The sequence below is a fragment of the Dermatophagoides pteronyssinus genome, unplaced genomic scaffold (genome assembly GCF_027571235.1).
Source record: "Dermatophagoides pteronyssinus isolate colony J.1.1.1.1 unplaced genomic scaffold, Derpt_VIB-CSIC_2022.12 sq0067, whole genome shotgun sequence".
NCBI classification, from domain to species: domain Eukaryota; kingdom Metazoa; phylum Arthropoda; class Arachnida; order Sarcoptiformes; family Pyroglyphidae; genus Dermatophagoides; species Dermatophagoides pteronyssinus.
The window spans coordinates 53365-66012 of record NW_027461586.1 but is presented as its reverse complement, the minus strand read 5'-3'; the positions used below and the strand labels follow the sequence as shown (position 1 = coordinate 66012).

General features: G+C 29.0%; 3 protein-coding genes across 3 annotated transcripts; all 3 read right to left on the bottom strand.

Moving 5' to 3' along the window:
- Positions 1-15: 15 nt before the first annotated feature.
- Positions 16-482, bottom strand: LOC142646143 (fatty acyl-CoA hydrolase precursor, medium chain-like). Its single transcript, XM_075824328.1, has one exon. It carries the CDS (start codon positions 480-482, stop codon positions 90-92), a length of 393 nt encoding a protein of 130 aa, XP_075680443.1. The 3' UTR covers positions 16-89.
- Positions 483-663: 181 nt separating this feature from the next.
- Positions 664-4505, bottom strand: LOC113792595 (putative polypeptide N-acetylgalactosaminyltransferase 9). Its single transcript, XM_027342503.2, has 10 exons — positions 3795-4505; positions 3630-3734; positions 3441-3562; positions 3199-3365; positions 2544-3124; positions 2363-2467; positions 2168-2296; positions 1970-2083; positions 1707-1835; positions 664-1634 (listed from the first exon to the last, which is right to left on the bottom strand). The coding sequence occupies exons 1-10, from the start codon at positions 4137-4139 to the stop codon at positions 1461-1463; spliced, it is 1971 nt and encodes a 656-aa protein (XP_027198304.2). The 5' UTR covers positions 4140-4505; the 3' UTR covers positions 664-1460.
- Positions 4506-10156: 5651 nt separating this feature from the next.
- On the bottom strand, positions 10157-12396 carry LOC142646142 (uncharacterized). The gene has a single exon (XM_075824327.1). It carries the CDS (start codon positions 12321-12323, stop codon positions 10824-10826), a length of 1500 nt encoding a protein of 499 aa, XP_075680442.1. The 5' UTR covers positions 12324-12396; the 3' UTR covers positions 10157-10823.
- Between the last annotated feature and the right edge of the window lie 252 nt (positions 12397-12648).

The window sequence follows — 12648 nt, the reverse complement described above, 5'->3', positions numbered from 1 at the left end:
ATTTGTGCTGCCATCTTAGAGTTTCAAATGCAGATAATTTTTATTTTCAAATTTTGAACTGCCATCTTGGGAACAAATAATCAAATATTTTAGGAATATATATTTTCCCAGAATCCACATAATTCTTTAAAAGTTCCTTTGTCCATTCTATTTTCAACATTTAACAACATTACTGATGCCAAGTCTTTATGTCCATTTTCGTATACTTGTTGCCATTCAATTGATCCGACTTTATCTGGCTTGCCGGTTTTAGCAAAATTAGTCCATGCTTTCATCATTTCATGACTTAATTTCAAATCTTCAGGAGAGCTTTTTATGGCTAGATTATCGAACACGTATGCTATATCTTGTCCATGACATACACCCATCCATTCGAATAAACATCCAAATTTACCAGCAGCAGCTGATCGTTTATCCAAACGATAGGAATAGAATTTGTTTGATTTTCCATAATCACGAGCCATTCTTTGGCCAAATAACATATATTGCCAATATATTGCCAATTGATAGATAAAATACACTCTAATGTTATCAGATTGTGCTTCTTCTATTGTCAAACCGCAAATCAAATCAAGGACATCAACAAATTCATGAATTTAATTTTGCCATTTTTAATCCATCCAATCATTTCACACCGTATAATAAAGGTAGACAACAAAAAACGAATTTAACTTAATTCTTTTAATATTTTTTTTCCATCATTCATAATCATTCACCGTTTGAATGTTGTATGTATGTATGTTTGTATGTTATGTCCATAGAAAAATAAATAAAAATTCTCTGTTTTCATTTATGTGTTTGTATATCTGTTATATTTACAGTTGTTTTTTTTTTGTATTCATGTTTGTGTCTTCCTATAGTAGATTATCGTTTCCATATTGATAATAATTCGTTCCATTGCGTATACACACACACACATATTCCCGAATATTGCACCGGTGAAAAAGTGAAAAAAAACTAAGGAAAAGATTTTTGTTTGTTTGACATTTATGTTTGTTTTGTCGTTTATCATTCATAACATACAATAAATTTCTTTTTTTCTTTTTTTTAAATATAAATTTGGAAAAAAAATGTTTAAGTATGGCTAAAATTTTATAGAAAAATATTCAATCACTTATAATACAAGAAAAAAAATGAAATAGATCAAGATAGATAATGAAGTAAAGCGTGAAGAAGAAGAAGAAAAAAAGATCAGAGCACATTTGATAAATCACATTTTCTTTGTGCAATAGAAGAAGAGAAAAAATATCATAAACAAAATCAAAAATATGATGATAAAATGATACATGTTTTTCCAAAAAAAAGAGAGAGATACAATCAAAACAGATATTCAAGAAATTAGAAAAAAAAACATTTAATTATTGTTATTATCATGATCAGTGTATAGGTCTGATCATCGTTGTTGTTGTTGTTGTTTATAGTGACGGTTGATTTGTTTAAATCATTATTAAATTTATTTATTATTCTTCAACATCATCAGCATCCTGCATATTTTCCATTTTTGAAGAATTATAATCAGAAAATGTCCATTGTTGAAATTTATTTGTTGGATCACAATATTGTACAATAAGACGATCTTTTGTTGCTGTCATTTCTAAACATCTGCTAGTGATAACGTGTTTTATTTGTTTTAGCTAAATTAGTAAACAAAAAAAATTAAATTAACAAATGTGAAAAACAAAAAACAACAACTATAGATTTCAAACCTCATGATTATAAGACCAATACTGATTTCCTTTGGAACCATGACAAGGATATAAAATGACATCACGTCCGGCATAATCCATACACGCTTCATCACGACGAATTTCACCAATTTTACTATAAAGCCAATACTATTATATAACAGAAAAATTGAACAAATGGGGTGAAAAAAAAAATAATAAATTAGAATTGTCAAAAAAGAAAAAGAAAATAGTTTCGGGTGATGGAACAAAATGGGTCAAAAAAAAAGATTCAATTCATTTACTTGATTGCCTCCTTGTTTATGACATGGATAAAGGCCCAATGGTTTGTGTAAATCGGATCGTTTTGCAGCACTATCGATACACATCTGGTATTCAGAATTGCCGTGATTACGAATCTGTACAAAAAAAATAAAAGTAGTAAAAAACATATAATTCAGTTATCGCCTTATCAGTAACCAATCAAATGAAAAAAAAATTACTTCTCCTGAAGCGATAGCATCGCCAGGCACAAAAAGCTCTGGATAGATATTCTTGATATACCAATCAAAACTTTTGCAATGAAGTTTTTCTCGTAAAGCCTTTCTTGATGATACATCGCCATAATCTCCCTACAAAATGTAGATAATGTTTAAATATATGAAACAATTTTTTTCCATTTCCAAACATGATCTTACCAAATCATTACCGATTCGATCGTAATAGTATTTTTTGTAATCATCCATCCAAACTTCAGCCAATCGAATCGAATTTCTTTTCAAAACATTCACTCCAGATCTCCACTATTAGTAAAAATAAAAAGATGATTGAATAAATAAATAAACAAGACAAATGAGGCATATTTTAGCTAAAACAAACTTTATATGGTGAACGGGAACGAAAAACATGGCCAACATGTGAACATGGAACAATTTCCAATGTACCGCCACACATCCAAGTTTTGAATGATATTTCTAGATTTTCACCACCCCATATATCAAAACCATTATCATAAGTGCCAAGCTTTTCGAAAAAATTTTTATCAATTGAAAAAAGACCACCAGCCATTGTTGGTGAATAAACTGGTTCGACAGGACTTTTATGACGTTTACGTTCACGTAAGGGCACGGCATGCCAATTAAATTGTAAATTCCAATCGAATCCACCGACATTTAAAGCACTTGCATCAGGATTATAATGATATTCAAATGTAGAATCATTAATTACATCAATAACTGGACAAACAACGGCAGTAGAACTTTTTGCAATACGATCAAGTAATGGTTCAAGCCATCCTTCAGCACATTCACAATGTGAATCAAGATATGTTAAAACCGGTGCCGTAGCGGCAGCTGCTCCAAGCAATCGTGCTCTAATCAATCCTTCTCGTTTTTTAGCTCTTACTACTTTAACTTTTTTCAACTTTTGAACATAATCATCAAGTTTTTTGCCAAGAAATTCTATAAAAGTAATATTAAAAAAAAATTCAACATCAAAGGTTAACCGATTTTGATTTTCTAAACAAAAACCAAACCTTTGTCGGAAAAGTCATCGACCAAAATAATTTCTTTGATTAGTTCAGGAGGAGATCTATCCAATACGGAATAAACAGTTCGAAGTAATACTGACCAGGCTTCATTGTGAAAACAAATTATGACACTTGTCGGAGGCAATTTTTTTTCATATCCAACCGATTTGCATCTTTTTTATTTAAAAAAAAACAATGATGATTAATATATATTGATTGTTGTTAATTAAAAAATGTTCATCACTTACCTTGGATCACGAACATCTGGCAGTGAACGATGTAACGACATGAGATCACTGGCATATTGATTGAATGCATTATCTTTCCAGCCAATATCAATCAATTTTTGAATTTCTCTACTAACATTTTTCTAAACAAAAAAAAATTATTATCATTGATATGAGAAAAAATTCAAAATTTTTTTTCAAAATACATACTGGTATTATAATTGGACGGCCATTTTCGCCAAAACCATTGGAACTACTATTAAAAGGAAGTGGTATCACAGCTTCTAAGTTTGGCACATCATCATTTTTATTTGGCTAAAAATAAATTTCAATTAATTGAATTTGAATAACACAATAACAAATGAACTTTTTTACCTTTTTATGATATTTATGTTTACCAATATTTTTAATTGGATTATCTTTAATTTCGATTAAATGATTATGTGAATCAATTCGATTCGTATCATCATCCGATGAATCTTCATCATCTTGTTGCCTAGATGATCTTAATCTATTTGCAATAGCTGATGCAACATCTTGTTGTTGTTGTATATTATTTATATTTGATGATGATATATCTTCATATGAATTGCCGTATGTTTGTGAATTTGTATGTCCATGATATGAATACATTAATACAAATAATACCCAGGTGATGCAAAGAAATATTAATAAACGTGTTAAGCTTCTGCGAAGCCAAAATCGACGAAAAATCGTCATTTTTTTGTTTTGGTTATTTGATTTTTTTTTCTTTCGAAAATAAATAAAAACAAAATCTTTGTAGGCACGCTAACACTCACATACACACACACTAACACACAATTGTTGTGAAAAGGTGTTATTTCCCGTTGTTTTTTTATATATCGACCGATTTTCTCAAAGAAGAAGAAGAAAAAATTAGAATTTCTTAACACGTAAGTGATACAATAATAATGGCCAATATTTGTTTCTTTGTGTTTTGATGCAAAGAAAAAAGTAGCATCAATAGTTGTAGATAATTAAAAATTTTTAAATATTCGATGTTATATAATGTCGATGATAATAATATATCCTAGTGAGTAGTTATTGTCGTTGACGGGAAACAATCTAAAATGTAGAGAAAAAAAACCAAATTAGTATTAAAAAAAATTGACATCAGAAAAATTATATTGATTAGCTTCATTCATATTCAAACAAAAAAGAGAAAGAGAATATAAATCGCTTTTTTTATGGCAGCAAATTTTCTTATTATAATCAATTCATTAGCCCATGTTGTTTTAATTTTGTCAAATAAAGATTTATGACTAATTTTTTTTTGCACTCACACATTGATATATTGGATCGATTGATTTAGATTCTGTGTAATAAATGTCGAAAATAGAGAAAGCAAAAAAAGGAATCTTTCCTATTTTTTATTTTCTCCAATCTAGTCAAACTGACTAAATACACGTGTGCATTTAATTTCTGTTGTTGCTGTTGGATGCATAATCAACAAAAAAAAAGTCGTACAAATACTACCAGTATGATTGTTGTCAACATAAAATACCAAATAATCATTATTGCAATAGGGAAAAATAAATTGGAAATACAAAAAGAGAGAGAGAAAAAAAAATCAGGCTATATCAGATAATTTCAATGATGATGATGATGATGATGGTATCATATTTTTAATTTAAATGGTTGATTGAGGATTTAAACCATCCACGTAATTGAATAATATTAATGGATATACCAGCATCCCATCACAATTGATTGTCAATGATGATAATGATAAGGTAACCAGAATGAAACAAAAAAAAGACAATTGATCATATTTTTCAAATAAAAGAATGAATGAATGAAAATAATCATTTGAACCACAAATGAAATTAATATTATTATCGATATATATTCAATTTCAATCTATCATTCAATCTATTTGAAGATAAACTACTATTACTATATGTATCAATCGTTTTATTTTTTGCAACAATCGAAATGGGATATCATGATAATAATAACATTGTTTTGTTTTTTTCAATGTTATTACATGAATAATTTATACAGTTTTTGCTATAGATGTAATCACACACACACACACACACAAACACGAAGATATTTGATTTGATGTCATCGTTGATAATGGTGTATATTTTTAACTTCTACTTTTTTTTTAATAATCATTATTATTTTATAGAAAAAAAAAGTTTATCATAGATCATCAACAACAATGATATTTAGTGAAAAATCAAATCAATTGCAGAAATCAATTGAAGAAGGATTTAAATTTGCTAAATAGCAGATGCTTTAGACATTTAATTTGAATCAAATGTTTTTTTTTCGTTTTGATCATCATCATCATGTTATTTTTGTTGTTGTTGTTAATGCTTTTTCGCTTGTTTGTTTCGCAAAAAATGACATAATAAGTAGGAATTCTATGTTTGTAACAACTTGTAACAATGATCTGAAAAAAAAGTTTTCTGATTATTTTCTTCTTCATCATCAATTGATAAATTGTACGGTTTTTTGTTGTTGTCGTTGCTGTTATAGATTCAATTAATGATTAGAAAAAAAAAGATTGAAACAAAGAATAGGCTAACAAACAAACAAACAATTTAGACAGAAATCTATTGTCGGCAATCAATCTATAGAAATCAATAAAGATTAACAATGACACCAACACACAAATACACTCATGAATTGTATAAAATGATTATAATTCAATCAAAAAGAAAAAAAATAATAATAATAATATCGATAGCCTGAGTATCTTTAGTAACCAAGTTACAATCTTTTTTACTTTTACTTTTTGTTATGGTAGATTAAAAGAAAAAACATTTACTATTTGTTTTCTATGTATAAATGTGAAAACAAAAACAAAAAAACAGTTTCAAGATTAAATGACAAAAACAATTGATATGGTTTTCTGATTTTGAAAATGAATGAATCAAAAAGATAAAAACAAAAACAAAATACACTATAATAAAATGATGATAAAAAGAGAAAGTTGAATTCAATGCTTTTGTCACTTGAATGAAAATGAAATTCAATTAGAAACAATTGAACATTAAGCAGTTATGAAAACAGGTGATGATGATCGACACATAAACACATTACCTAATTTTTTTGCCGAATGGCAATAATAGTTTATTTTTTCAAACATAAAATAATAAAAAGAGATGAAAAAAATTACACGTTAAATGTGATTTCTTTGCCGAAACATAAATTGAAAACAAAATCAAACAAAACAAAAATAGCCTAATGGCAAACAATGAAAACAAAAAATGTTCGATATTTATTTTTTTTTGAAAACAAATGGAAGAAAGTGAGAGGGAAAAAAATTGATTTATTATTATTTAATCAAATTTTCCTTCAAGAATAATTATTTGTTGAATAACAATTACAACAAAAAAAAACAGTTTTCCATGTTTAGTTTTTACACATTCAATTATTTTTTTTAGATTGAATGAACTTTTTGATATATTTTTTTAGCAAACACAGTTATTTAGTTCTAATGAAAAAAAATTAGATTGTTGGCTTAAAACTTTGTTTAATAAAGTTTTCATCATTTTTTTTGGTGTGTAGATGCTTATTCGAGAACATTCTTGATGTGATAATAACAGAAAAAAAATTAAGTAATTCGGTCAACAACAATGTCAGAAAAAACAAACGAAGTAGAATCCAATTCGACAGAAAACAAACGAACAAAAATGATGAAAATGAAATATCCCACACTAATCCAACATGAAAGACGATATAACAAAATAATAATGATGGTGTTCCGATGAACATTTCCACATAAACTTGACAATTTTCATTTATGTTTATTCGGAAATGAAAAGATTTTCATATCTTATCTGTATTTTTGAGAAATTAAATATTTTATTTTTAATTTAAAAACATTTCATAATTATTGAATTATCTTATTTCATAGACTTTTCGGTGATTAATTATTTCTATTTTAAATGAAAATATTTTGATGACAAACACAAAAATTGACTAGAAAAAAACGTATAGGATTACATTCAAACTTTATAAAAATTCTTATAAATGAATAAGAATAAAAATAAAATTTTAAAGTTTCAAATCAAGAAATGCTTTTTAGTTAATAAGACAAGACGAAAAAAATATGGCCGAAATTCAAGGCACAGAATTTCCAAATAAAAAAAAGAAGAATTCAATTCCTAAAACCAACGACATGACATAAGAACATGAATACATTAAAATCATGAACAATCATGTTAAACGATGAGAGAGAGAGAGAGAGAGAGAGAGAGAGAGAGAGAGAGAGAGAGAGAGAGGCAATAAAACATTTGAAAAACTGATATGACTGTCGTTGAATTTACAATTGTTGAAATCTTATTTTTTAAAAAAATATTCTTCTTATTAAATAGATGAAAAAAAAATCGGAAATTTTTTTAAATGTGATGAAATGATTTGAATGAAATATGGGTCAAAAGAAAAGAAATCAAAGGAAATTAGATTCTGTAGTCAAAGTTTTTTTTGGTTTTGCTTTGTTCTCTTTTCCTGGTGTGTAGAAAAGAAAATCTCATCACATTTAATGTGTCGGTGTGTTACCGTTTTTTTTTGTTGTTGTTGTTATTGCTTGTCTTCATCGTTCACACAATCTTTCATAATTAATCTTGAAACAAATTTCCTTCCTTTTTTTGGTTAAAAAGGGATTGAATTTTTTCGCGTTTTTGGTCGATAAAGATGAAACAGGATATTTAACTCTTTAAGCGATTTCAAATATTAAAAAAAGGCTTATGGAACCAAAAAACCATTTCCTTCTGAAGGAAGGAAAAAAACCCGAAAAACGATTCGTCAGCCAAATGGTTCAATCAAAGATATATGTTGAACACGAAATGTCTAAATTTAGAATACATCCAAATTCAAGTAGAAAGATAATAATAAATAGATTTGATTGATTGGTTTTTCATTTTTTCCAGTTTCTTTCAATCATAATGTATATTTAAATTTCATTCAAATGTCGAGTAATTTCTTTCTTTTTTTTGTTGTTCGGTTCGGTTTGGTTCATCATGATTGATTAGATATTTTGTTTTTGTCGAAAGAATTATTATTATTATTTAATAATAATAATAATAATTTCAAATACAGAACAAAAAATGAAACATATTCGATCATTACTTTTGATTTTGTGCAGATGAAATTTCTAAAAAGTTTTCGTTTTGTTTCATTCATTCATTTCATACATCAAGGGATTTATCCCTTTCGTTTTTCTTCTACTTCCAGCTTAGTTATATTTTTAATTCAAAAAATATTTCATTCATTCAATCATTCAAAATATTGTTGAAATTAAAAAAAACAAAACAAAACAAAGATCAAGTAAATTTGCCAACAATAACAATAATCGTTTTAAAAAAGTACGAATTGTTTTGAAAGTATAAAATTCAACAACAATAACAATAACAACAACAATAATAACCGATTGATAAACATGGTAAATGGCAAACAAAATCGGCCGATAAACTTTCGACAACAACAACAACAAAAAATGATCGATATTATGATAATTTAAAACTTGTAAACACAATTGTATTCAATAAGAATAATAATATTCACAGAATGTTTTTTTCATTGAATATTCAATTTGATAACCATTGTTATTGATAAATAGTTTTGATTTGATCGTTTAAATTCAAACAAATCACTTTAAACAATATGAAAAAATTCTTATATTCTGTTAGTCAAATAACAGAAACGTCAAATAACAGAAACGTCAAGATAAAAAGTTAAAAGTGAAGAACAGGGAAAGGCAAATTCAAATAAAGAGAAAAAACTAATAAATTTTAAATCCTGAATGGCCAAGATGCAATTTCTTAGGTATTTCTCAAATTTGCAACAAAAAATTTCCAATTTATTTCATAATATAACCAGCAATAACTACAATAATAACTAAACTTCAATGTTTATTCAGTTGAAATGAAAACTTAACGGTAACTTCGTTTTTCTTTTTGAAAATTGGTTCAAACATTCGTTTGATCGATGTTTTTGTTAAATGTTGTCATTATTGTGAACGATAACAACAAGGCAAACGCAACATAGCATAAACCAAATATATGAAGAGAAAAACAGAAAATTTTCTGGTTGAATTGTATAAATGTTTTTTCTTTTCTTTTTGAATAAAAATTGATTCCAAATTCTTTTATCAAGGATGCTAACCATAAACATTAGAAATGAGTGTTTGTGTGTGCAGTTGATTTCGTTCAATACATCAATTTCTTATTTTTATTCAGTTTGTTTATTTGGTTGGTTTGAAAATTGTACACTATTTTCGTATGGTATTCTAAGAAAAAACGAAAAAAAATAAATAGAATAAGAATAATTGAAAAGTAAAAGAATTTTCAAATTTACTCAGTACACATATAACTTGTTTGACATTCAATGCCAATACAAAAAAAAACGTTTCAAAGCAATCAACTCAAGTCAAGTGAAGTATATTGGGAAAAAAAGCAACCAGGAAGAATAAAAACTTCAACAAAAAACAGAACAGAACAGAACAAATATTATTCCAATCATTCAATTCAGAAACCATACAAAATGAGAAAATATAAACAGTTCAATCAGGATAGAAAAAGGTTACACAAATAAACAATTGAAATGAAATGAAATGAGAATATAATATTTTGGGTAATATATTTGTGATGATGATTATTATTACTATTGTCGCAAATGAAGAATGATGTTGTTGATGATTTCGATGGTTTAAACGAAGACAACAAGCAAGCAAACAAACAGAAGGAAATGAAATTCAATATGTTTGTGTGTGTCCTAAGGAGAAGTTGCCACTGCCCGCCAATGCAAGGGAAACACTAAGGCGGGAGGGCATGTAGTCAGCAAACTGTGTCTTATGTATGTATACAGGAATTATGGTGTGTGTAAGTACGGTGTACAATGTAAGAAGACAAATTAAGTTAAAATAAAAAATAAAAATAAAAAAAAATGACATAAAATTACAATGGGTACAAATATGAATTATCAATTAATTTAAAAGAAAAGAAATTCTGTGTGTGTGTAAGCAATGGATATAAATATGAATTGACGATTGATTTAAAAGAAAAGAAATTCTGTGTGTCTGTAAACAATGGATATAAATATGAATTGACGATTAATTTAAAAGAAAAGAAATTCTGTGTGTGTGTAAGCAATGGATATAAATATGAATTGACGATTAATTTAAAAGAAAAGAAATTCTGTGTGTGTGTAGACAATGGATATAAATATGAATTGACGATTAATTTGAAAGAAAAAAAAAAATTCTGTGTGTGTGTAAACAATGGATATAGATATGAATTGACGATTAATTTAAAAGAAGGAAACGAGAATATATGGTCAATGCGGAGATTATTAGATTATGCAGATACAGATCAATGTTCACGGTATGGATGTTAATGAGAGGCTGGTAAGGAATGTATTAACGGTTTATTAACGGCGATTATTGATGAATGGCAATCCGTCATAAATGGTCGTCACGAAGCTGATCCAATCCTGTGCCAAGTCGTTGTTCCCAAGGATTATGTCCAGGTTGGCCAGATCGTCTGCGGATATACCATGTTTTATTGTTATGCAGTGACGGGAGTTTTCCCAAATGGGACATTCCAGCATAAGATGTTCTGTTGTCTGCTGTTTGTTGCTGCTGCATAGACAAGTACCGTCCTCGATTATTTTGAATCTACAGAGGTAATGTCTGGTGGCGCCATGGCCAGACAGTACTTGTGTCAATAATTTGCTCATACCGAGCTTGGACTGCACTCTTTCCGCAGTTGCCAAACTCGGGATAAGACGAACCGTCCATCTGCCGGTTGAAGCTTCTGTGTTTCGTGCAGTCCATTCGGCATTAGCTTTTTGTCGATATTCATGTTTAAATGTGGACACTGGCATTTTGTTGTATTCCTCAACGGCGAAGCTCTCCATCGTTGCCGCTTTTGCCAGTTGATCTGCCATTTCGTTCCAGACGTAATTTGTGTGCGCCTTGATCCAATATAGATAGACGTTCGTGCCTATTTCTTTTAGTTCGCCAATTCTGTTGTTGATGTCAATTACTAATGGATGGCAGTTATTGCAATCTCTAATTGCCTCCAGGGAAGATCTTGAGTCAGAAAATATTTGAACGGTGACATTGCTTTCTGGTTGGAACTGTAATAAAGACATTTTGATGGCTAGCAGTTCTGCTTGGAAGACAGAGCAGTGATCAGCCAGTTTCCACTTTTTTTGATCGATTAGTTGTTGATTTTTGGTAACGACACATGCTGCACCAGTGTGATTGTTCAGCTTACTACCATCAGTGAAGATCGAGATTTTTTCGTTTGTTATACGCTTGTTGATTTCATTGTGATCGACAATTTTCAAATATTCTTTTATGATTCTTTTTCCTGGATGTGGAAGACTTGTGACGGGAACTGTTTTTTCCAGATCAATATTAATATTTTCATCTTGTTCTTTACCCAGCAATTTCACCCTTTCCACAGCTGCTCTTTCCTTTATTTTAATATCGATGGGCATCACATTGTTAATAAGAAAGGTAGACGTGTATGACATTGTTCTGTGACCTTTGCATACTTTGATTAAGATTTTTCTTTGGACACTTAGGATTCGCTGTGCTATCTTTTTCACCTCGAATGCTTTATGCCATATCGATGCACCATATAGTACCATTGGTTCGGCTACCATTCTATATATCAGGCCAGCTATATCTGGGTTTAGTCCCCAGCTTGGTCGCACTAATCGTGAAAACATGTTGAACAGATTGGTGAGTTTTTTAATAACGTGATCGGCATGGCCTTTAAAATTCAATTGTTGATCTAAAACGATGCCCAGGTATTTTACCTGGTCTTTCATTTCCAGATTACGATCACCGATTTTGACATTGATTGTTCTTGCCATTTTTGAGAAGCCCATTATGTATGTTTTCTCTGCTGAGAACATAAGTCGTTGTTCATTACCCCAATTTATTATACTATCGATTGCTTGTTGTGTTCGGCTGGTAAGTTGATTTGGTTCGTCTCCGTGTGTGTGTGTGTGTGTGTGTGTGTGTGTGTGTGTGTGTGATTCGACTGCCGGTTTTGAATCTGAAAAAAAGATCCTTTTCGTTTTCGTTTTCGATCAAAAAAAAAAAAAAAAGATTCTGTAATTTTTCTCATTGACAAAACAAGAAAAGTTATCCACAAAAAGTATCACTACACTGGCCTTGTTTTTTCTGTTTTTCTTTGTTTCTGCACTTGGCATACTGGCCCTGATATTGGCAATTTTT